The sequence below is a fragment of the Tachypleus tridentatus genome, chromosome 11 (genome assembly GCF_004210375.1).
Source record: "Tachypleus tridentatus isolate NWPU-2018 chromosome 11, ASM421037v1, whole genome shotgun sequence".
NCBI classification, from domain to species: Eukaryota; Metazoa; Arthropoda; class Merostomata; order Xiphosura; family Limulidae; genus Tachypleus; species Tachypleus tridentatus.
In genome coordinates, this window is record NC_134835.1 from 11206125 (window position 1) to 11233944 (window position 27820).

The following is a 27820-nucleotide window of genomic DNA, read 5'->3' on the forward strand; positions in this document are numbered from 1 at the left end:
GAACATACGGAGTCATTAAAATAGGAGGTATTGCTCTGTATATGGACAAATACTCAAATACAATTAATATGTTTCATCACTTTTTTAATTACTAATTTCACATTCTAGTTGGAATTATTACTGGTTTTTCGTGACTCGTGTACGTGTAACGTTCGTATGTTTCAGTAACTATTTCCAGAACTAATATCTGTGTGTATACTGACATATAAACACAATATAAGACCCACTATAATCACTTGATTACATTATTTAAAACGTTGTACAAGTGAAACACAAAATATATTTTGCTTCTCGATTACGAAAATCGATCGTTATTGTTGTTTGAAGTGAAACACAAAGTTACACAATAGGCTATTTCTACTCTGCCCACCACAGGTATCGAAAACCGGTTTCTTGCGTTGAAAGTTCAGAGACATACCACCACTGGAAACGAATCTATCGTAACATTTTCCTTCCGTTCATATTTTAGCGAGTATTTAAGTCTTTGACTGATATAAAACATTTAGAGGTAAACAATGAAGAAGTCAGAGGAACAGTTTGTTTGTTTGTTTGTTTGTTTGTTGTGGAATTTCGCACAAAGCTACTCGAGGGCTCTCTGTGCTAGCCGACCCTAATTTAGCAGTGTAAGACTAGAGGGAAGGCAGCTAGTCATCACCACCCACCGCCAATTCTTGGGCTACTCTTTTACCAACGAAAAGTGGGATTGACCGTCACATTATAACGACCCCACGGCTGGGAGGGCGATGATGTTTGGCGCGTTTGAGGCGCGAACCCGCGACCCTCAGATTACGAAGCGCACGCCTTAACGCGCTAGGCCATGCCAGGCCTCAGAGGAACAGAGAAACGGGTGATGGATGATTCACCATGAGTAAAGACAAACATGGATAACTGATGAAATAATCAGAGAAATAGAAAGAAAAATCCCTAACGTTTTCTTTTCCTTCTTTTACCCGTTTCCCTGTCGCACCAAGCATGCTCACCCTTTCAGCCGTGGGAGCATTATAATGTGACTGTCAAACCCACTATTTGTTGGTAAGAAAGTAGACCAAGAGTTGGCGGTGGGTGGTGATGACTAGCTGCCTTCCCTCTAGTCTTACACTGATAAATTAGGAACAGCTAGGGCAATTAGCTCTCGTGTAGCTTTGCGCGAAATTCAAAACAAACAAATAATTATTACCCATTTCCGTTTTCCATAAGTGTGACAACCGGCTACTATTTTGTGTATAAGATGAAAACTAAATTATTTCGTATTTTGGGGAAGAAGAAGATTTTGAATATTTAGGATAACAATCAAATTAATTGATTAGTAAAGCAACGATTTTTTTTTTTATTAGTACTATTTTATAATCCTTTATCTCAAGTTTATGCGTGTTTTCTTATAGCAAAGCCACATCGGGCTATCTGCTGAGTCCACTTAGGGGAAGCGAACGTATGATTTTAGATTTGTAAATTCGTAGATTTACTGTTGTGCTCCCCGCTAGTACAGCGGTATGTCTCCGGATTTACAACGCTAAAATGAGGGGTTCGATTCTCCTCAATGGGTTCAGCAGATAACCCGATGTGGCTTTGCTAAAAGAAAAACAAACAAATATTTACTGTTGTATTGGCGGAGACCCCGTCCTCACACTAAAACTTATTCTTCACAAAAGATTTGACTTGAACTTAATCTATGATAAGTGAAATATAGTTATAGATAAAAGATATGTTATGCACTTGAATTTCTTTAACATAGAAGGTTAAAAGCATTGTTTAATTAGTATGTTTTAATGACTTAAGTGCTTAAACTAAATAAGCAATCGAAATATTTCACTCGAACTTCAATGTCTTTTTTTTCGTGACACTTTATGAAGCGTATAAAACTCAAATTATACTCTTCTAATTGGTCCTAGTACTATTTATCAAATAAAGTAAAGGCGAATCAAATTGTACAGAAAATAGAAACATTATATGACGTATGGTTGCCTTTACTTTAGATACATGAGTTATCAAAATAAACAAACTGTTGAGAATTCTCTGTCCGTCTAAAAAAGGTCCAGGCAGTGCCAGGAGGTTAGGGCGCTCGTCTCGTAATCCTATGGTTGCAGGTTCGAATCTCTGTCTCATTAAACATGTTCGCCCTATCAGCCGTGGGATGTTATAATGTGACGGTCAATACCACTATTCGTTAATAAACGAGTAGCCCAAGAGTTGGCGGTGGGTTATGATGACTAGCTGCCTTCCCTCAAATCTTACACTGTTAAATTATGGACGGCTAGAGCTGATGGCTTTATTGTAGCTTTGCGGGAAATTAAAAAATAAACAAACAAACATTTGATGTAAAAGAAATCCTAGAGAACATATGTAAGCTGCACCCGTAGTCTGTACTTGTAGCAAATGTTATAAACGAACTGATGTCATTCTTAAGTTTAAACTATTGGCCAGAGGAAAAGCATCCATTTAGTAACACCAACTTTACATTCTACAGGGCTGGCTGTCACTCTTATATCGCATCTACGGGTTAAACTGAAGCAAAAGTTTACGATATCACACTGATTCGATCCCAGTACACCAGCTATGTCATAGGGTCGAACTACACTCTAGATGGCACAAAACTGGTATTTCCAACACAGGTATTATTTGTCAATATACTAATCCAAAATAATAATGGAACAATATTCTATTGTCAATTTGCTTGTTAACAAAAATAGCAATGGAACTAAACATAAAGTAAATTTTACGAACAATATTTGTGCACTGAATACACTTAATCAATGGATTTATAGTCTGACTAAATGTACCCTGGCCCGGCATGTCCAGGTGGTTAAGGCACTCGACTCGTAATCCGGGGATCGCGGGTTCGAATCTCCGTCACACCAAACATGTTAGCCCTTTGAGCGTTATAATATGATAGTTAATCCGATCATTCGTTGGTAAAAGAGTAGCCCTAGAGTTGGTGGTGGGTAGTGATGACTAGTTGCCTTCCCTCTACTCTTATACTACTAAATTAGGGACGGCAAGCGCAGATAGCCCTCGCGAACCTTTGCACAAAAGTTAAAAACCAAACTTGAGTCGATCCTCACCCGAATGATTCAGTCTGCAAATTTATAACAGTAAAAATCTGATTTAGACAAGCTTACGCTTAACAAGAACCAAAATAAATACTCAGAAACACCAGTAGTTGTAATAAATTGGTTAAAGATACAATGCCCTTCTTATAATAAAATCCTTTTCATGTTATAGTAATACTGCTGGAGCTATATCTTCAAAATTTATGTTGCCATAACAACGAGGTGAGAGAGATATAAACATTTCTGTTTTACTTTTCAGCTAGTGTAATGCTAACTCGCTGGTGTCACCTTTTGGACAGTGTGGATAACTAATCAAGTGTGGCGCACATTCTCAGTAATGGTGAGGAGTTTCGACACTTTGACGATCTTAGCCTAAAACCCAAACAACTAACTGGTAGCTTTGCATTAGCGATCCAACAATGTCGACCCCTAAAACGAAACTTATGGCTCACATCAGCACACACATTACCTTGATATCGGTGCACACGATAAACTTAATTCCGCACATGGATTGAAAACTAAAGAGATAATTATTCCTGGGTTAAAGTTCAATGAGATTTGGAAGTATTCACAAGTATACTTCTTGACCAGTTCATAGGTTTTAATATCTTCATAATTCATTTCACTCGTTATTGAAGGGCATTGCACATTGTCGTTCAATTGTTTCACCACAACTTTGTCCGGACATTTTTTTCAATGGCGCATTAATATGTCAATGAGCAATTAGTCCGCCACTCAGAGGTACAATAAAATCTGTAATTGGCTCTTTTCTTCCTACAACAAATAGAAACTGTTACCTAATCTACTATAATTTAAAGATATTACTCACTAAGCCTTATCATTTATGGTAAAGAGAAAAAGCTGTGATTCGTCAATGAAGCGTACAAGCATCCAATAATTATATTGCTTATTCTGCACACCTGAAGCCTATTGGTTATTTATAACAGGTTTACTCTCTGCAACTCCCGTAATGAGATCATGATAATCTATTCCTAACGCTAACGTAATTCAAATAGTGGTTATCACTGAAATGTTAGTCCACGACCTCATCCATGCTGTGAAACGTTTCACTCATCTGTTTTATGTCTTATTCATAAACCTTCCTGAATAGATCTAACTAACCAAACTACTTGTATTTGAGCAGCTACATAAAGAATTTCAACTTGTCAGCTTAAGTATACAGAAAATATTATAGAAATCTAAGCAAAGAACAGCACAATAAGTCATTGCGTATTTATATTTATAGAGATGTTGTCTTCCCAGGACGGGAAACGCGTGTACAATACCACAAAAATACTTGAATTCCTGATAGATAAATGCATGTCGATGTTTTCAAATTCAACTCAAAGGAAACTTGTAAGACCTATAATTGATATTTACGTTTTTAGCTTTTGGAGTAATGAAAACGTAAATGTTTCAATATTAATTACATGGATCTCTTTTAAGTATATAGAAAATGAAGGGGTTTTTATTTACCAGAGTTGCAGCTTAATGTGTTCTATACATATTAAGCTATACAAGAAAAGTGACCAAATGGCTGCTATATAACTAAAGCTATACCAAACAAGGGACCAAATGCCTGGTATGTAACTAAAGTTATACAAGACAAGGGACCAAATGCCTGTTACATAACTAAAGCTATAGAAGACAAGGAAAGTATGATTAAATCAGACATGCGAAGTAACTGTGCACCTTTAGTGAGAGAGGCGATTTTTCTCCTAGAGTTTTTGTTGTCTTGCTGATGAATCACAATATATATCTATACATTCTTATCTTTGTGACTATAAACGCTCCAAGAGGAAATGAGGTGTAAAATTTCACATTTCAATTCGAGAAATAATGAGCACAACCTTCTAGTGCATTTCTGGATTTTCTTTATCTGTCCTCTTATGGTCATGGATGCATACTCCAATCACACCTTTGTTCATTTATCTTATGATGGTTTGTATTAGTCGTTGTATTATAGTAGTCTGTAATGGCCCAAGGTTAAGCTCTCGGATTTATAACGTTAAAACTTGAAGTTCGATCTCTGTGATGAACACTGCGAAATTAGTCAATCTAGCTTCGTTTTTTTAAATTTTCAACCTGTCCGGGATGGCCAGTTGGGTTAAGTCGTTCGACTTGTCATCGGAGGGTCGCAGGTTCGAATCCCCGTCGCACCAAACATGCTTGCCCTTTCAGCCGTGGAAGCGTTATAATGTGACGGTCAATTCCACTATTCGTTGGTAAAATAATAGCCCAAGAGTTAGTTGGCTGTGGGTGGTGATGACTAGCTGCTTTCTCTCTAGTCTTACACTGCTAAATTAGGGACGGCTAGCGCAGATAGCCCTCGAGTAGCTTTGCGCGAAATAAAAAAAATAAACCAGAGCAAGTAACTAATGGTGTGGCCTGTATGTGCTTTCTTAATAAAAGACAAATAACAAGAAACATCACTGTCAACATATTAATAATCTAACAAAATGGAAAATATTTCTGGTTTTTCTAATATATTATTAACGTAATAGAGACGCGAAAACATTTATTAATTTTTTTCGTTCACATGAGTTTACGCTGTGACGTATACAATGTTTTTTACTCTCCTCAACGTTTCAGAAAACCTTTGTATTAAATATAAAGTTTGTGGTAAGCTTTCTAGAGAATTGTTTTTGTTAGTTTTCTAATCAACTGCGACGTTGTAACATACAAAACCAAAAACTTTCAACGTAAACCTAATACCCAGACTGATCCGTCTAAAATAATACAGCCATATCTAGCGATATCAATAGCTTGCTGCACCAGTGCTGTCAGTTATGAAGAACAAATCTTAATCAAACTGTCAAGGATACTTATCTTTCGGTAAAACTGTTGCGTGAGACGCAACATACCGTCAATAACTTAATGTCTGTATACACAGGACTCAATGCAGTTAAGGTTACAGAAAAGTCTGAACAATAACTCGCTTCTACAGAAGTTATAAAAGGTTACTTGTACAGGTATATTATTGTTCGACTGAAGAAATTCCTTAAGAACAAAACTGTTTTTGAATTCACCTTTGTATATATATATAGCTGTAAGACGCCACACAGAGATGCAGTCTATTTTCGACATGAAATTAGCTATAATGTATAAGATTTGTTTTTATTAGTTCATTCTTCAAATTGTATGTGGTACTCGTCTGATGCTTTTAAAATGCAACTGAAGGTAACAAAGGTACTTTTTGAATTTATGTTCGACTGGCACATTCGGCTTAGAAATCTCTATTGACGTCAATAGTCGTTTATATCTTTCAAAATCTTATTGTGTTTGGTTTAAAGTATTTTTCACACGGTATGAATATTAATCAGCTTAACCCGGCATGGCCAAGTTGTTGGGCGCTCGATTCGTAATCTCAAGGTCGCGTGTTCGAATCCCCGTCACATCAAACATGCTCGCTCTTTCAGCCATGGGAGCATTATAATGTGACAATCAATCCCATTATTCATTGTTAAAAGAGTAGCCCAAAAGTTAGCGGTGGGTGGTGATGACTAGCAGCCTCCTTCTAATCTCACAGTACTAGATTATGGACGGCTAGCGCACATAGCTCTCAAGTAACTTTGCGCGAAATTGAAAGAAACAACAAACGTAACCATGTTATGATTGTTTGTTACGTTGAAACTGATTTCTAAACACGTTTATTCAGTTGTTTCATTATTCTTAGTTCCTACTAGTGAAAGTTAAACATTGTATAAATAGCGTTTTTCCATCTTCGCCTCACATTACATTCGTTTCTAGGTTACGTGACGTCAAAACGGAAGCATTTGTTTCTGTCCAGAAGTCAAGATTTCCCACATATAGGAAATGACGTATACTGTAGTTTCTCCGAATTGCTATCTTGTAGTCCGTGGCCTAAAATAAAACAAGATAGGATGCGGTGGCGTAGACGTAAAATTCTCAAAAACAAAACCAGTTTGATGCATCAACATTCAAGAAATCATCCAGAGAAGTTTACTTAAAACTCGGTTAATTCAAAGTTTCCAGTATACATCATGTTACCTGAAAACCTGCTAAATGTTGGCGTATTTTTTTCCCTATTTCCATAATGTATGACATTAGCGCTTAATCTACATATGCGTCTCCTGTTTTCCCACAAACGTTTACTGTGTTATAACAAAGACTTTAAAATTGTTTAACCTGCTTACAAGCGTCGGAAGAAACAACTTATGGACGTTTTCGACGCTTATGTTTTAAAGTCTGATTGTTATTAATCATTAACATCCGAACTCATAAGTTGTTTTTAAAACTTCTTTCACGCATGCTCGATAAGAAACTCTTTGGGAAAACTGAATACCAATTTCTTTTTTCTTATTTTGTATTCAAGACGTTGTAATTTAGCCATCATGAAATACTTATCTTATCGTATCTTAAGTGCTAATGAAAACTTCTTACCTTGTCGTATCTTTAGCGCTAATGAATATGTCTTACTTTGTTGTATCTTCAACGCTAATGAATAGTCCTTACCTTGTCGTATCTTAAACGTTAAGGTAAACTCCCTAGTTTGTCGTATATTAAGCGCTAATGAATACTTTTTGTCTTACAGTGTCTTAAGCGCTAATTAATATTTCTTACCTTACCTTATCTCAAGCACTAATGAATACTTTTTACCTCGTCGTATCTTAAGCGATAATGAATACTTCTTGCCTTATCGTATATTAAACGCTAATGAATAGTTTTTAAATTGTCGTATCTTAAACGTTAAGTTATGTTCCTTAGTTTGTCGTATATTAAGCGCCAATGAATGCAACTTGCTTTGTCGTTTGTTAAGCGCTAATGAATATTTCTTACATCTTATATTTTTATTATTTGCTTTTGAAGTTCCTATGTTATAATGCGTAGTAGCTTGCAGAGTTAAGCATCCCTTGTGTGGCATCATTTTAGTGTTTCCTGACTTACGGACAGACAACACACTACTGTATAATCGCGTGAGTACTTAAAATAGCCAACCTCTCCAGGCGGTCTGCGGCCCCCTTTCGGTGAGATAACGCTGAAACTAACCAAACAAGTTATTAGTGATATTTTTATCAATCTTATGTTTACCTTCTTACCTGTAATGTAGTTTTAATAATTTTGTTTAGAATTACTTGAAAATAGTATAATGTATCTTATTCAATAAAACTAACTTTATAGACTGTACACTTCTATTATACGTGAAACAAGTGAATTCAATAACTCACTACATTAGAAACATCAACAAAATAACAACAGAAACATATATACATTGTTTGGAAATGCGATTATCCACGAATAGACAAAAATAATGTTTTATAAATCAAGTGAAATGCCGCATTTATCATTTTATAAAGGTGTAATTAAATATGTTCAAATTTTTAGTGTGAGATAAATTTTTAATACAAAATATATCGAATGAAATGTGAGCAAACTTATAAAATAATGTTTAAGTCCAAACAAACAGAGACTTTGATTTATCGTGACGCCTTGTAAGCAAGAACACGTGGGTAAGAGAACTTGACATGTCGAATACACCTATGTGAAGACTTTTTATCTTTTCATCTATGAACATCACGTTTCCTTTGATGTGAATTTTGACAGCTTTGGAATAATGCATCTAAGTTTCTTGGAAAAGTCATAGAAGCTAGTGTTCTGTTTGTGAGCCACGTTAACCGATATTTTTTGTGCGTTTGTTACATAACAAGATATATCTGACTTTTAGTTCCATTAAAATGAATCTCACGACCTAAAATCAGAGATTTCAAAGCTATGTCAACTTTTAAACAATTCATTGGTTATTTTAAACATTTTCATCATGTAATCAACTGATGCCTGTTTAATTTGATTATTAAACATTTGCAAAACATTTAAGAAAGAATCAACGGTTAACCTTGTAACTAAGAAATATCCTGGCGATAATTTGTGATATTCAACAAACAATTATGTTAAACCATGAACAATACAATGCATTAACTATAACCAATGAAACTTATTTTAAGGTTGTAGTTGTCTTGTTTGTGAACAAAGCCACACAAACTCTACAAAACTCTTTCTACTGCTTGACGTGGTTTCGTTTTACCACAGCCACGTAGGAAACGTTTTTTGTTGGGTTTTTTTCTAAGAGACGAAATGTTTATAAAGCTCAGAAAACATTATTCTCGAAACATGAGCCTGGTTCATCAATTTCAAAACTGCATATGTCAATCTAACGACACAGTAAGCTAACTCAAGCTTTTGTAGAATGGTAAAGCTATAGCGTTGGTTGTAGAGTGTGGTATTCGTTTACAGAAGAAATGAGAGGAACAGACGGTTTGTGATGGGTTCTGTTCAACTGATTTATTCATGAAACCAAGACCGTTTCCTATTTCACACCTGCTTAAGCAGAAAGCGTTTTAGTTTACTTTGTTTGATCGCAACAATTCTGAAATTCCATAAGAGCATAACAAGGTGATCTCTGTAACTCCTTGAGTTATGTTAGAGAATTTAGAATAGTTTTTACTTTTATGGTCACGTGGAAAGATGAACGTGCCACAGTGTTAACATTTTTAATGACTTAACATCGAACAATGAAACATGCCATATTGACAATGTTTGATGGATAATTAAACTGTTCATGATTTTATTTTCAAAACTTATTTCCAGATTACACACAACATCACACTAATAAAGAATCCACGAGCGATCCTCACTGCTAATGCCTTGAATGGATTACCGAAAAAGCACACACACACACACACCAATATATATACCCGCATATGTAAATATATATATGTGTATGCTTGACAGAAAAATATATCACACACGTTTTTATTTATTGCAGCTTCTGTCCGTAGAAAATTGAAAACAAAACAAATAGATCCTGACTTGTTAATAAAGAAAGATAAATAAAACTTATATAGATCTATACATTTAAATGTTAAAAATATTTATTTAGTCGAATCTTATAGAGTTTTTTAATAATTTATATTTTATATATTTTCAATACATGTCACTAAGTGTATTAAATTGCATAAAATTTTGTCACGTCAAATTTAAAACTGTAGGTTCTATTAGATTATTTATAATATACTTTAACATCTTGCTATTGCCTGTTCGTCCATTTTCAATCTAGAAATAATATATTAATTAATAGAGAAAGACCAGAAAACAAATAAACAAGCGTGTTCTTTATGAGCCCAAAGATACGTACTCTTATTACGTTCAACATTAATGGTTTTCATTTCAGGAGGTTGCTTTAAAGAGACCGCACATTCTTAAGATCATTATAACATACCCAACTACAGTGTTGTCAGTACAGTTACTAATGCACACGTTCGTTTCTGACACATAGAAATACTCTCGGCTCGGATCACAGCCTGAAGAAAGTGTCTGAAGATTATACCACTTCTAAAGATAGAGTCTTTGTTTTGTTTTTCCTCAAGGTTTTCTTAGCTAAACACTTATAATTGTCTAATGGTGAATAGGTTTTCATTGGACTGCCTCGTCCCACTTATGTCCCTCACGCAACAACATGTTCCCCGAGATAGATGTTGAGCGATTCTTCGGTTGCCAGCTGTTGCGGTGACGCGACAGGTCTATTTGTGGTGTTGGGAAGAAATATTTAATGTCCCGTAGGGAGAATGGAATATAGAAGACATTATGTGAAGCTTCTAAGTAGAGTTACCTTGCTCGTGACCTTTTGCCCTGTTCGACGTGAGTTGTATATGAATTTTCCAATCCGCTCTGAAAGTCTTCAAGAATTGCAGTATTCTGACCTTCACGTTTTCTCTTGCACGTGTATCACATACTGATAAAAGTCCTCCGTTATTTCTGTGTGATGTCTTTTTTTCCTAGGACTAATGTTTCAATTAGAAAAATCAACTCTCCTGTGTTTCGTGAATGATTCATAAAAACGTGTTTTAAAATTAACAAAGATGAATAAAACTGACGATAACTAAAAGAAATATAAACCTTATTCGGCTAATGATCCACAATAACTGACTTTATCTCAACTAGTCTCCAGCTAGTATAGCAGTAAGTCTAAGGATTTACAACGCTAATATAAGGGGTTTGATTCCCCCTCGGTGGACTCGACAGATAGCCCGATGTGGCTTTGCTGTAAGAAAAATACACACACACTTATCTCAACTATTCATATTTTTTAGTCCCGAACAAAACAATTTAATAACAAAATCTGAATAACAAGTGTTATGTAATTCAGTGTGATATATTTATTAAGAAGTTGATCTTGTTGCAATGTACAGGGTATTCCAGAAGTATGGACCGACAGAGAAAAATACACAATGTATTTTAATTTATTTATTACTGGCTGGAGCATCCGTAATCTTGAAGAAACATATTTAAATCCATGATTAATGAAAGTTTTCTTAAGAGATGAAAAGTTGCTTTCTTTATATATACGTAATTTTAAGTAACATAAAAACTCTCATAAAATTGTAGAAAACAAAATGTGAAACAAACATTCATGCTAAATTTTGCGAAAATTCATTAATAGGAAAAGACGTAGTGGTAAAAAGCACAAAAGCTACAATAAAAATCGCAAACCGCAAAATGTAAAACTTAATATTTGTTTGTAATATCGTAGAAATCTGGTTAACCTCCATACCAATTTCGATGAGGATCCATTCACGCCCTACGAAGGACATACAACAGACAGTGCTATTGTATTTATATAGATTCATATTGCATGCCGTATATAGCCATACACATATCAAATCTTGGTATATTGCGCCATAAAAGTATTTTTCTTCCTGAAATATGTACTACTGACATTAGATATGTATTTGTTTAACTTTAAGAAAATAATGTCTATTTTTCTTATGGGTCCAAACATCTGGAGTCACTGTAGATTATATTTTCAGATATGGAAAATTTATTGTTTGCTAGAGTTGACAATTTTAAACACCATGAAACTGACAACTTTCCATATTTATTTTTTCTTACTGCTTAAATTTTTTTAAAGAAATATGTTGATTGTTTTTACATAAGCTCATTTTCAGGTAGTATGCTAAACACAGCCTTTCTGATGATCGTATATAAAGACCGTTGTAGAGTAAAAACAAACAAGTTGGTAAATTTATTTCTTATAGTGAAAAAAACATTACTAAACTCGTCAAATATACATACACATGACATATATTCCTGTTAAACCGATAAAATACATTCATATTTTGATTTATTAATTATTTCAAATAACACATCAATATGACAATAACAGATACTTTAAAAGATACAACACTTCTGGAAGGTGATCAAGGATTCACTAAGATAACAAGTTTAGAAGAACATTTTATAAAGATAGTCAAGGAATCACCGTCTTTAAAAGTTTCAACGCTTTATGAAGGTAGTCAAAGATTCACCAAGACAACATCTTTAGAAGTTTCATCACTTTATGAAGGTGGTCAAGGATTCATCAAGACAACATCTTTAGAAGTTTCAACACTTTATGAAGGTGGTCAAGGATTCACCAAGACAACATCTTTAGAAGTTTCAACACTTTATGAAGGTGGTCAAGGATTCACCAAGACAACATCTTTAGAAGTTTCAACACTTTATGAAGGTGGTCAAGGATTCACCAAGACAACATCTTTAGAAGTTTCAACACTTTATGAAGGTGGTCAAGGATTCACCAAGACAACATCTTTAGAAGTTTCAACACTTTATGAAGGTGGTCAAGGATTCACCAAGACAACATCTTTAAAGGTTTTAACGCTTTGTGAAGGTGGTCAAGGATTCATCAAGACAACAACTTTAAAGGTTTTAACGCTTTATGAAGGTGGTCAAGGATTCACCAAGACAACAACTTTAAAAGTTTCAACGCTTTATAAAGGTGGTCAAGGATTCACCAGGACAATAAATTTTAACTAACGTTCAGAGAAATTAATTTACAAAGTATGAAGTAATGTCATTTCCTAATTCTATTTCGAGATCTATTTAAGAAACGCTTACAATATTCATTATAAAGAACAGATTCATATAATGAAAAGAGTAGAACATTATTTGTGATATGCATGCTAACAGTCATGCCTTAGAATATGGTACTGTATTTACTGCATGACTCTAGTAAAATTAAGACAAATGGTTTGTTCTACTTTCTTACTTTTTCATATCTAGATAGCTCACAGCTCATTAGAATATAAAGTTGTTGTTTTTTAGAACCTACAAGTCATGCTGGACATAAACTTTCCAAAAGTGTTGTTTTTGAGCTTGTATCTCGAGTTAGCAAAACGATATATAATTTTTTTGTTTCTTACGCAATAACATTTCTGTATTATCGAGCAGCGCATTTTAAGTGTCATATTTTTTTAAGTCCTTCCTTTAAACGCTTTGCAGCTCAAGTCTGTTTTTATTTTCTAGAAATTTGATTTATGGCTTATTTTCAGAAGGGATTTCTCCAGAGACACAGCTTGACGTTGAACTATACGTGTACAGAGAATAACAACACATTTTGTCGTTACATGTGTTATTCTATGGCTCTTCTGTACGTCTCTTCATTTTGACGGCTTAATTGTTAAAACAGTATGCTCAATGTCTCGGAATAATTATAAGTTGTGAATTTTCTCGAGAAAGGTTGTTAAAGAGTGCGTGACAATAATATTTTATATGAAATTTGCAAAAACGTTATTAAAACCTTTAAAACAAATCTATTCCCCCGCATTAAATTCGCGTGGTTTTCAGTAATACGATCTTTAAGACGGCCTCAAACACCCAGGCAAGACCTTAAACTTTAAAATATTTTATCTCAAGTATTTCATGTTTGAGGCCCGGCATGGCCAGGTGGGCTAAGGCGTTCCACTCGTAATACGAGGGTCGCGGGTTCGAATCCCCGTCGCACCAAATATGCTTGCCCTTTCATCAGTGGGGGCATTATAATGGGATGGTCAATCCCACTATTCGTTGGTAAAAGAGTTGCCCAAAAGTTGGCGGTGGGTGGTGATGACTAGCTGCCTTCCCTCTAGTCTTACACTACTAAATTAGGGACGGTTAACACAGATAGCCCTCGTGTAGCTTTGTGTGAAATTCAAAAACAAACCAAATTTCACGTTGTTGAAACTTCTTGTTTGAAAACCCAGTCGTCTAATTTAAGAGATAAAACACAGAGGGAGCTGTATAAGTTAGTAAATAAATTAAGCTGCTCGTTTGCACTTTAGAAAGAACATTTAACATGATATTAAAATATTCCGAACTTCAAGTGAAAACCTGCCAAAGAAAAATGAAGTATAGTTATAAAAACTACGTAAAAAATGGTAAAGTATTTGACCTTTTTTTATTATATGTCACCTTAACATGGTGAGTTTTGTAACCGTTGTTATTTTGTTTATGATTTTTAAGTACAAGCTTATAAACAAATGTAATAAATTTGTTTTTTTCTTATTAATCATCTTGTTTTATTTTTCTTCCTGTCTTTACCATATCAAATTGTTCCAAGAAAAGTAAAATTTTATCAGCCACGTTTTCCCGCGATCCTCTGAAAAAACAACTCCCTACATGAATGTCGTTTCTAAGTATTATGGAATATGGGAACCCACAGATGGAATAAAAAAATAAATAAGCTGACCATAAAACATATATTAAGCATACGTAACTTGCTATATTTTGCCATCTATCAGACGTTTAGTTATAGTTTAGTTCGTTTCTCGTGGTCAACTTCACATGTTCTGTCGATCGATGCTGATGTACACAGCCATCAACTACTCTTTACTGGCACGTGGTACTTCATGACTAAGGATGGTTCTGTTTCACAGATTATGTGATACATTATCATACCAATAAATTAGAATCTCGATCAAACGATTCCTGGAGAAAAAGAACAGCTGCCCAAGTATCTTCGTTTTATCGATTTATAGGATTTTATAAGCAGGGAAAACTCGAGTCTTTTGAGATATGTTGAATATTGCTTAATGAGATTTAGTTCTTAGAAAACGTATTTATTGAGAAAGTAAAAAATCACTTTTACAGTTTCAAGATGTTACTCGCATGTTGAAAAATAAGCTACTTTAAAGATTAAAAGTAACTAATAAAACAAATGTTTTGTGCAGTTTCTAAACATTAACTAGTTTATGTAACTATTTCATTGTAAGCACGAAATGTTCAGAATTTCTGTTTCACGATATCTTGTTTTGTTTGTTTTGATTTCCGCGCAAAACTATACGAGGGCTATCTGCGTTAGTCGCCCCTAATTCAGCAGTGTAAGACTAAAGGGAAGGCAGCTAGTCATCACCACCCACCGCCAACTCTTGAGCTACTCTTTCACTAAGGAATAGTGAGATTGACCGTCATATGATAACACTCCATGGCTGAAAAGGCTAGCATGTTTGGTGTAATGGGGTTCGAATCCTTGACTCTCAGATTACGAGTCGAGCTCTGTAATCATCTGATCATCTTGGGCCTGCGAGATCTTGCAGTTTGCGAACGTTGCTCTGTTAGGCGAGTTCTGTTTGAAGATACATCATTTTTAGTGAAAGTCCATTAGTGCACCGGGCCGATGGACGACTACCAAGAAATCTAAGCAATGAATATTTGGTTGTAGGAAAATGAAAATAACAATCAATATCTGTCGACCTCAAAGCAAACACTAGAAACAGTAAAGGTTCGTTGACTAGATAAAGCACAAATAGTGCATAGACAACACGAATGCAATGAAATATTTGAACCAAAAATAATGAACCGTGTATCTTGTTTCATCCATATATTCGTTTACTGATTTCTTGAATTAGATTCTGCGTGTGTGTGAAGTAACATGTTAGTTTTATGAAAGGGAAACCACTCAGCTGTAGAGAGAATTCAAACTTTGTTTTGTTGTCCTTAAAATATCTTCATCTGGTTTGTTCGGCGTCTTGAATCTTTGTTTCAATAAGCTTTATAACTCATAACGGTATGTCTAACATTTCTTAACAAACATGGGTGTTCACTGAGTAATCCGCTCATGGAGTTCCGTAAGTATCTATTATTTTAATTTCATGTTTTCTCTATGTATAGGGCTCCAAGCATTACAGATCACTCAGCTGTCTGTTCCTAGATGGATTGAAAACGGAACCCAGGAGTCCGTCACGTTGGACTGTGTTTACAATCTCACAGATAAAGACGATCACCTTGTCGTCAAATGGTTCCATAACGATGACCCCAAGCCCATCTACCAGTGGATTCCTGAACTCGGATCCCGGCTGGTTTCGGAAAAACTACAAGGACACACAGACATGAACTCCACCATCGTGCCGTCCACGAACTTCACAGAATACCGAAGTCTCCGAATCCTGAAACCAACAACGCAACTCAGTGGCAAGTATTCTTGTCACGTGACATCTTTTAATGGACTCGACACAGCAGAGAAGGAAATGACAATCTACGGTAAGAACTCTGCAGTAACAAAAATCATAATCTCAACTCATAAGTGACGAACACTAGAATTCGTATATATGTTACGAACTCCATACATTCAGCGGGTTGGATAACATATTTTTAAAGGTGAAAAATAAAAGTTCCTGTAATGTATAATTTAAAGTTTGAAACCTTTTTTTTTATAAATGTTTCTTTTTTTTTCTGGCAAAGTTTACCGAAGTGGCTCAACTTACACAACTCCTATTATTAAGTAAATTAACTTTTGAAATAACTTAATAGGTTTTACAAAGTATAACCCCTTTGTTCAGTTTGTCAAATTACCCAGTACTTTACTGGGTTAATAGTTAACTTAAGGAATTGCAACGCTAACATATGGGGTTCAATTCCTGATGAGAACAAGGGATAGATGGCTTATTGTCTAACACACAACTAATTCATGATGACGAGAAACCCCCTTAAAGTAAAAATATATCCTCAAAATGGCTGATATGGGTATTAACACTTTAATTAAAATAAAAAAAAAACGTGTTGATCTTCTTTGTTCATCTTCGTATTAACCTGAAGTAAAAATCTTAATTAATTAATAATTCATGGACAATATTGGTTGAGTATTTGTGTACTTCATGACAATAGCATCCGAGACGTGTGGTTGATTGTTTGTTTTGAATTTCGCGCAAAGCTACTCGAAGGCTATCTGCGCTAGCCGTCCCTAATTTAGCAATGTAAGACGAGACGGAAGGCAACTAATAATCACCACCCACCGCCAACTCTTGGGCTACTCTTTTACCAACGAATAGTGGAATTGACCGTAACATGATAAGGCTCCCACGGCTGAAAGCATGTTGGGCGCGAGGGGGATGCGAACCCTCGACCCTCAGATTACAAGTCGCACGCCTTAACACGCTTGGCCAATACCGTAATCTTGTATAAAATTTAGATCAATTTCTTCTTCTTGTCAAAAAGAGAACATCTCAGTGGTTTTACATCTCTTTCTAATAATTTTCTGTATCTTTCTAATCTTTTGTTGACTTAGCCTATATTACAAGTGAGTTTGTTGAAACATTTTTCACAAGAAGGATAAAAACCGAAAATTTAATATTACCACAATTGGAAAGTAAGACATATGACTAAGTTTAAGCTTATTTTTAGTGGAGAACATTATGTTTCCGTATCTTATTTCTGAGATAAGAAAAGAATAACAATATTGAGTTTTATTGGCATGTTAAATTTTTTGTACGTTTGAGGAGTCTCCTTTGTAAGTTCGATTTTGTTTTTGTACAGCTTTCCTACTAATTTTTAATGGTGTGTGTAACACTGCTTTTAAGCGAGATAAAGTTGGTAGTAAAGTGAAATACTCCTATTTATCATTTTATTGAAGCTTGTATATATTACGAAATTTTTGGTTTCTTTACGTATTGAAACATTTTACGGAATGTTTAATCGCTCAAAAGGTGGAGGCCTGGCATGGCCTAGCGCGTTAAGGCGTGCGCTTCGTAATCTTAGGGTCGCGGTTTCGCGCCCGAGTCGCGTCAAACATGCTCGCCCTCCCAGCCGTGGGGGCGTTATAATGTGACGGTCAATCCCACTTTTCGTTGGTAAAAGAGTAGCCCAAGAGTTGGCGGTGGGTGGTGATGACTAGCTGCCTTCCCTCTAGTCTTACACTGCTAAATTAGGGACGGCTAGCACAGATAGCCCTCGAGTAGCTTTGTGCGAAATTCCAAAGAAAAACAAAAAACTCAAAAGTCACTTCCAACCCAGTGAGTTTTTGTGATAAAAAAACAACAACGTCTGTTTTTTTTATGTATTCATGTTCAATCAAGATGTTTAAAGAATTATAATTCCACTTTTCCTCTAGCTCCAGCTAAATTTCTCCGTTTTAACTACACAAAATCCACCTCCAATAGAGCTAAGTTCGGCTGTGAAGTTGGTCGTGTTTATCCAGTACCTGACGTTGATGTATTTCAAACTTCCCCAGGAGCGACCGAGCACACGGTCATAACCGACACAGAGACAGAAGTAGTTGAGCAGGAAGATAGTTACAAAGTATCAGTTAGTTATGAAATAGAAGACAGCGAACTCTCACCAGATGGCGCTACACGATTTGACTGTTTTGTCAATTTTCCTGGAACAAATTATCAGAGACTTAGCAGTATAAATTATTACCCGGGTAAGTTATTTTAAGAATGTATACTAAAGTTTTCAAAGTAGATATTTGAAACTTTAAGTTGTTAAACTAAAGTATGTATTTAATTAAACAACCAATTTCATTATATTGGCGCTCAGATTACTTACTATACAAATAATATCATATCTGTATTGTTCAATGATAAATAGTAATGAGATAGTTTGACTTTCGTGAATTTGTATAAACACTCTCTAAGCTAGAGATGTAACTCTGATATGTTCATTTCAAACAAAGAACAAGTTCATTAAATTTCTAACGTAAACATTCAAAATAACTTTTTGAACGATTTCTGAAAGATTCTTTGTTCAGGGAACTTCCTAGAATTATATTTATTGTAATCAACAGAATATACCTGAATAAGGTATAGCTTATAGAAATCATCGTATGTGCGTTCTTTCAAATTACACACGTTTACTACTGATACTTACAACGTGCAAATGTATGTACTTTCATTTGGTGTACCAAAAATTGTGATTTTCACCTCTCAATTTTATCATATAAACACATAAAATACATCGAATTTGTGCTAAATTATTGTTCGAATTAATTACGTATAATCTTCTGTATACGTAAATATTTAATGTATTAATAAAATACGAAAAGTGAGACACGAGCTGAATCAGAAGTTTGAAAATAAACTTATTTTTTAATATAAAACATTTTTCTTACAGAATAAAATCAATTAATATCCACTTGTCTTTAGTTTTCAAAAACGATATCCAGTTAATATTTTTATATTGTAACTTGTTTGACGTATTGTTTGTAGGATGTAATTAAACCACTGGGTTAACACCTCAAGGTGCATCGGAAATATTTTTAGACAGATAATCCATCACAGTATATCAATGATACATTTTCCTTTCAACAATATTTTGCGGCATTTTTATCAGGATATAAAAACACGTGTCCGCGAAATCCAGTAACATTTCTCATAGTTACATATGGCACATGTGATCCAAATTCGATAATACATTACATAGTTGAATATGGCACGAATGTCTGAACTCTGAGGAGTGAAACTACAGTTTTGAAGCTCGGTTATTGTTTCGTGAGTGGCGAAATTTGCTGTATTATTACATATTTGTTTTGTTTGTTTGATTTTCTTTTCTGAAGAGTGTAAAAAAAATACAATTTCAAGACTAAGATAATTAATATATATACATGAAATTTAAAACAATATACCATTAACACTAATGAATTATTTTTTCAATGACATTTCTTTCTTTTCTTCCTTCGGGAATTTGCAAAAAGCCCCACCGCCAACTCTTCTGCTACTCTAATCAAATAGTGAGAGCTCATTATCACTTTTATATCGTAACCGCTATTTGGAAGAATCCAGAGAACCTATATGAAATCCAATAGCGATTTACTTGTTTCAATGAGAAACTGTGATGGCTTTGGAGACCTTAGTATGTTAAACAGCGCTTTTATAATCGAAATAACAGAGACGAATAGCTTTAAAGAATCGCTCAGAAATTCAACTGCAACTTAAGTATCATGGCTTCAGAAATACTGTCTAAAATACAACAGTGATATTCTGACCGACGTTGAAGGAGGTAGCGAGTCCAGTAGACAACAAGTAACACACAAAATCCTCAAACAAATATAAGTTATGCAGAAAGCCTATAAATACATATAAATATATAAATACATATAATAAGATTGAGTTTCCAAAGTTTGACGGAGTATATGCCATCTCCAATTCTGATCATCCAAATTTTTTATCAATTTTTGTACCATCCGAAAGCCACGCTAGGTGTCTTATATCTTGTTTCGTCAATGATAATCGCTACTGAAGTATTTCTTAAAAGAAACAAAAAACGACAACAGACGTCTTAGCTGTCACAATGTGGCCAACTTTTGTGAATTGTGTTATAGTGTCTGGTGATGCTTGTCTTCTGCCTCTTATGCCTTACTCGGTACTTCATGCAGAAGAAATAGAAATCAATTTGAGGACCACAAAATAGCTACTTCTTGTTTCACTGAAACTAAGTTATTAAAAAACTTGATTAATAAAATAACAGCTTTAGATATGTTATTTTTATTTTTACAAAATATTAACACGCAAGAGAAGAATATATTTGCTATCATCCTTGCAATGTTTAATTGTGTGAGTTTGAACTTTATTAGTTTATTAAAAGACAGTATAAACATCAAAGAAATAAAAAGATTCTAATCCGAGAGGCTTTATATTAGAATAACTGAACTCTATGTGAAAGGTGTTTTCTCTCAGCTGGACAACAAAAGTTTTCAGATAACATGCAATATTGCTATAAATAGAACCACAGTGTCTAAACTGTATTATTTATCTGCAAAATATCTTTTATTACACTCTCGTTCAATAATTCGTGATGAGAGGAAAAACTTTTTAAAGTTTTGTTTGTCTTGTTGTTATATTGTACATACAACTATTAACAAAACGAGAGTGAGGAACAACACATCTGCAAAACCTAAAACTATAAAAGAATATAATTTCTACATAACTCTAACAGACAGAATATTTTCTAGCAACATGCTTAATGGACAAAAGAAATATTTTTATTTCATTAGAATATCTTACATGTTTATGACTCCCTTTCTAATATTATAAACTTTTTATTAACAGAATTTGGCATAAGGATTCCGAGTAAACTATTGGCTCTTTGGCATAACGCAAGAACACGAAAAAGAAGTTACGTATAATAGCTTCTGTCAGTGTAACCTTAGTGAGTACACTCACAATTGGCTTTAATATCATCATTCACACTTTAATCACTCATAAAACTAAGCGATGCGAAACTACTGCGGCGTCTCGTAGGCAATTTTCTCATGTAATATAACTATGGATGACTGTATCGCCTTTGTGAAACTCCCAGTTCTCTGCACGTTTTGTTGCTGTCTTTCCTTTCGTTCACTTATTTCACTTGTCCTTTAAAGTCATATATGTATCACAGTCATTAGTTAAGTGTTCCAATTTTTTATTACCTTATGTACCATTTTATAGATGAAATGCGCTCAGACATTCCGAAGAAGGATCGTTCCTTTAGTAGTTTGTTAGCTGACACTCATTTCAAACATTAACCAACCCCTTTTAACAGTTATAAAAATCCTTACACATATATCATATAAGAGTAAAATAATTGCTTTCTTGAATTCACGGATGCTCGTTTTATGTTAATATGTCTTTTATAAACGTTAAGAACAAAATCTTAAGTGCCTTTTCCGGTTCCATATAGTAGAAATATATGACATTTATGATCTTTTGTCGTCTTTTGTTTTATTTCAAAATATAGCTCAAGTAATTCTCGGTCCGTACCGTTATAATAAATCTCAGTATAACACATCCAGATTCGGCTATTTCCTTAGCTGTCCCTTAACAAATGTTTATATTGGTAAAACTGTTACGTTACCTATCTCTGTTGTTTCGCCATAAAAAAGTTTCGCATATTCATCTCATCAAAGGACCTATTAAAACTGACTAGTATAATAGGAATAAATGATCCCAATATACACGTAACAATATCCATAAAACGGTAGAGTATTTTTATTGCACGTGCCCAGACTCGAACGTCATTCTGCATTATTTAAGCCTTATCTTTGTCAAAAAATCAATATTGTTCTCTTTTCGCTCTTCAACTCCTTTATTCAGTCGTCGATAAGTTTACGGACTTAAACGCTAAAAATCTAAGGCTCGATTTCCCGAAGTGGACAGAGCGCAGCCAACCCCATTGTGTATCTTTGTACTAAAACATCAACTACGGATACACGAACTTGTCCACATGAAAGGACGATAATAGCCTACGTTTAACTATAGCCACCTAGACTAAGGTATAATTCAAAAAGAAACTTATGAACATTCTGAAATATAACTTTTGCAGCACATCTCAGCCTAAATACAGCTGTCATGAATGATTGGGCGGCTTCTAAATTGAATCTCGATTTATGGGACACATTTGTTGTTGTTGTTTTTTTTACATTTCTTCTTTAAATGTGTAGTTGGGTAAAAGCACAAAAACAAGTAACAAACAAAATTGTTTCAAGTCGTCCTGTCATAAACAGAGGTTCCTACAACCTAATATGATGAATGTAAGAAAAGTTAGAGAAACGAGAGCTCGTGAGCTCATCTAAATCTTTTCTTTTTTCACGTGTGAAAAAAAAAATTGTTCAACGCGCGAACGATGGATGGCTAAATTCACAGTTCACGTGAGGTTTTCAGTAATTTTTTTCAGGCGTGGAGAAACTGAACAGTTTATACGATTAACTGTAAATATTAGAAATGTATATTTTAGGTTTTTAGTACATTAAAAGAGCATGGTTTAAAATTATATTCTCAGCAGTTACATTTTTTTAATATTGATTTAAAATGAGGATTTGTTTTTCGCAAAGATTTTTTTGTAAATACTAAGTGATCCCCGGAAACCGGGTTTCGATACCCCGTGGTGGGCAGAGCACAGATAACCCATTGTGTAGCTCTGTGCTTAATTCAAAATAAACAAACAATATCTTTACGCCCTGGTATCTCTCAGATCCGCTTTTCAATACAAAAGTTAAAGAAATATTTCACTTAAGCCTAATTTAAGTCTTTTAAATCCATTATAAATACAATCGTGAAACAGTTACCGTCAGTGTCTGGTTTATATAAATAAATAACTTAGTTTAATCACAATATTCTCTTGTAATTCAACATATAAAACACCGTTTGCTTTACTGAATTTGTAAAGATACTTTGTGAACATTTTGACACAAGCCATTAGCGCCCGGCATGACCAAGCATGTTAAGGCGTGCGACTCGTAATCTGAGGGTCGCGGGTTCCCATCCTCATCGCGCCACACATGCTCGCCCTTTCAGCCGTGGGAGCGTTATAATGTTACGATCAATCCCACTATTCGTTGGTAAAAGAGTAGCTCAAGAGTTGGCGGTGGGTGGTGATGACAAGCTACCTTCCCTCTAGTCTTACACTGCCAAATTAGAGACGGCTAGCACAGATAGCTCTCGAGTAGCTTTGTGCGGGATTCAAAAAACAAAAACAAACAAAAATACAAAACAAACCATTAGTATTGGTGTATTTTTCTGAGATAGCAAAATGTATCGAGATCACGAAATAACGAGCATTACATTACGTCTGGACAAACACAAGGTTCTATACTTTACATTAATTTGACAGTAACTTCTTTTCCTACAATTGCAGTTTTCTTTCACTATAATATCTACAAAAATACCGAACGAAAGTATCTTATAAACAAAGAACTGAAGCAGGAATGTGTTTTTTTTCTCACCTACACTATTGGAAAATTTAAAGAAATAACATAAAAACGGTTTGCACTATACGGTTTGCACAATAGCTAAACATAATGTAGAAAGACATTTACAAACATAAATACACATTTTTAATATCTTTTACTCTGATATTAAAATTGCAAAAGAGGGTTACATCACTTTATCTTCCTATTTATGTTGCCTGTCACTAGGGGTAAAATAACCCATAACTGTGACGCTAAAACTACAAGAAAGGGTTACATCATTTTACCTTCTAATTTACATTGCTTGAAACTAGGAACAAAATAACCCATAAAACTTTCTACTCTGATACGAAAACTACAAAAAAGGCTTACATCATCTTACATTATAATTTACAATGCCTAAAACCTGGGAGAAATAAACCCGTAGAGCCTTCTATTCTGATACTATAATTACAAGAAAGGCTTACATTACCTTACTTTCTAAATTATTATTTTCTTTAATTTCTAATTTACTTTCTAATAATAGGGACAAAAATAACCAAAATATCTTTCTACTTTAATACTTTCGCTTGGAGAACAGTAATTTGTTTTTAATTTACTGTTGCTAAAATCAGGGGTTCGATTCCCCTCTGTGTGCACAGCAAATAGCCAGATGTGGCTTTGCTATAAAAAACAGAAACTTATATCTGAAAAAAGTCGAGTATCGTAGCTCCTTGTTTTATAATATATTAATTAAAAGTAATTTAAGGTTCTCATTTTGATGTAAAACGCAAAAACAGAATTTTTTTCTACAAAAGTTGATATTTTATTAATAGGATTTTGAAAATAACAAAGTTACCTGACAAAAAATAGAAAACACAGACAACAACAGATTAATATGAAACTGTCTCGATTTGTTTGTTTGTTTGTTTTGGAATTTCGCACAAAGCTACTCGAGGGCTATCTGTGCTAGCCGTCTCTAATTTAGCAGTGTAAGACTAGAGGGAAGGTAGCTAGTCGCCACCACCCACCGCCAACTCTTGGGCTACTCGTTTACCAACGAATAGTGGGATTGACCGTCACATTATAACGCCCCCACGGCTGAAATGGCGAGCATGTTTAGTGCGACTGGGATTCGAACCCGCGACCTTCAGGTTTACGAGTCGAACGCCTTAACACGCTTGGCCATGCCGGGCCCAACTGTCTCGAATATATTTGTCTTACATTTCAAATGAATTTGGTTTGAAATGACTGTTAAATAAAAAAGAGAGAAATAATGGCACGGAACCTTTCAGCGCCTTTTAATTTCCATGTTTGGTTTTATTTTATTTTTTATGTAAAAATCACTAAAAATAATAACTTTTTTCTTGAGTCGTTTTGTTCGTTAGGGTTAACTGACATTCTGTTCTTAATTACGCAGTATATTTTGTCCTGCCTTACAAAGGAAGCTTGGTTTAGTTGCAATTACCATAACAATATTGCGACAAGGCACGTTTGTTACTTTCTCCAAAGGCCATCCTAGCTGTTTGCAGCTCAAACCTCTCACGATTTGAAGATCTGACATGTACAAGAACGAGCTATTTCGCGTTCAATTAATTACCCGTTTCTTGTAAAACTGGATCCTCAGAAGATACGACAAGAGATGAATATTCATGTATTCAAACAAGTTCTATATCTAACCCTAAACGCTGGCGACATCTCAGTTAATGTATTAACATTCCCATGAGTGACGTCATTTAATTATTTTTACTTTCAGCTTTAATTACGTTATCAAGTAAATACTGCACATAAACCCTTTCAACAATAGAAGTTTAGTTTCGTAATTGGGTAAAGAATGAAACTGTCCATTTCTTAATACGTTTATTCTATTGTTTCTTTTCGTCATGTACAATGTACACAGATAAGCTCATTAATGAAACTAATATAACATTAGACGTTATGCACTCCTGTATTATGTATGGCAAGAACAGACATACCAATCCTTTTTAACTCTGACAACTTTAGTCTTGAGCGTTTTTGTTTCTTTTAGCTTTATTATTATTACTATTTATTCCCGTTTTATTTTCAAGAAACATTTCATAGATCCTATGCAGAAGACAAACAAAATGTCACGTGTGATCCTCGGTTGGTTAACGGCAGTTATGAGGGTTTAAATTACCAAAAATCGTGTTTCGATACATTGTACAATTTTGGGCTTAACAATAACAAATTATAACAACACAGAGAGCTATTTCAAAATAATAGTATATGTTTATTTGTTTTCTATTTGCAAAGCCACATCGGACGATCTGCTGAGTCCACCGAGGTGAATCGAACCGCTGATTTTAGCGTTGTAAATCCCTAGACTTACCGCTGTACCAGCGGGGGCTTCAAAACAACAGCTTCCATGGATTATAATTTTAAAATGTTTTAAACTGTTCACGTATAAGACCAAAAACCTCCAATTGAAAATAACCTCTCTCATATATTACCTCTCTAGCATATTACCTCTCTAGTATATTACCTCTCTCATATATTACCTCTCTCATATATTACCTCTCTAGTATATTACCTCTCTCATATATTACCTCTCTAGTATATTACCTCTCTAGTATATTACTTCTCTCATATATTAATGCATATTTGCAGAACCTTATTTTCTCGACATGTTCTCAGTACAACAGTTTGAAATATTGTGTCGGAGAGTTGAATACAGGTCATAGTTTTTCCCACTTTTTATGCCTTGTCTGTCACTGTTAGTGCGCATCGAAAAGTTTCTTGGTTAGAAAGTAAATGTATGAAATTATACGTTTACTTGAGAATCAAAGCAATGATTAACAACCAGAAAAAAAAAAGGAATGAGCAGAATATTTTATATTAACTAAAATAAAACAGGCAGCTGAAGTTAAACTGCAATAAATGTTTTCACCTCATCAAAGCGCACAGATTCACACAACTATCAATTTCTAAATAATTTAACATGATGTGACCAAATGAATTAAAAATATATAATTTTTTTATACAACCTTGTCATATTCTATTGTTTTGTAAGTTTAAAACTAAAACTTTAAAACTGGTTGTTTGTGTTTCTGAAAGTCGCGCAAAGCTACACAAGGGCTGCCTTCGCTAGCAGCCTCTAATTTAGTAGGGTAAGACTAGAGGGAAGGCAAATCATCATCGCCATCCACCGCCAAATCTCTGGCTACTGCTTTACCAATAAATAGTAGGATTTACCGTCACATTATAACGCCTTTACGGCTCAAAGGGCGGGTACATTTGGTGTGACGAGGATTCAGACCTGCCACCTTCATGTCTCTGTTTTATATCCTTTTGTGCTACCTAAAACCAACACTTCTAACATGTTATTTCCTCGCATTTTATAACTGATGAACTGATATTGCATTGTGATAGAAATCATCGTGTGGTTCACTGATTCTTCAACTATACTGACATAGAAATAAAAACATGACATTCCACACCAATCCTTATATCTATTATTCATTTCAATATTTTCTGCTGCTCATTTAAACAAAGCAAATACCATTTTGTGTTTTTTTTGTGATCAAAAACACTTAAGAGGAATTAAATCTTCAAAGATCTCACCGAAACTTGTAGTGTGTTTAAGACAAGTTACGGATAGAATCGTCCCTTCTTTTGCATCAAGTTTGCTTATCTGAGCTTTGTATGGCTGGTCAAACCTATTCCAGTAAGAAAGCGTCCTATATTTCATAAGTTACGACTTTATATCTTGTGGCAATAACCGGATGTAAATTTATCTTACTGATGTTCTATACAGAGAACTTCTTCATTTACTCAAAGGATCGGAATGCTGTGATTTACAGATGTAAATAAATAAGGACGAGTGAACGTGGGTAAGTCAGCACCACTGTCTGGAAGGTTCGTTTTACATTTCAATAGAGCAGTCACTGCGTCATTCCTATATGAACTCTTATCGTAGTAAGAGCAGAAAGAGGTTTTATATAGCTACAAAGAGAATAAATCACTCGTTTTTATCTTTCAAAAAGAAATGTAAGCATTTAAATCCACGTGATTTTATTGTATCTCTTGTATATTTCCATCATGTTCTTTGTTGTTGAAGAACTCAGCA

The 27820-nt window shown here is 34.5% G+C and overlaps 1 protein-coding gene across 8 annotated transcripts in view; it reads left to right on the top strand.

Annotated features, from left to right (window-relative positions):
• Positions 1–27820, top strand: part of LOC143231671 (uncharacterized) — a 126815-nt gene that overhangs the window by 17305 nt on the left and 81690 nt on the right. For all 8 annotated transcript variants that reach the window (XM_076466250.1, XM_076466253.1, XM_076466248.1 and 5 more), the window contains exons 2-3: positions 15990–16358; positions 18205–18516. In XM_076466250.1, the coding sequence (XP_076322365.1) occupies positions 15990–16358; positions 18205–18516 (681 nt within the window). The remainder of the gene's footprint in view (positions 1–15989; positions 16359–18204; positions 18517–27820) is intronic.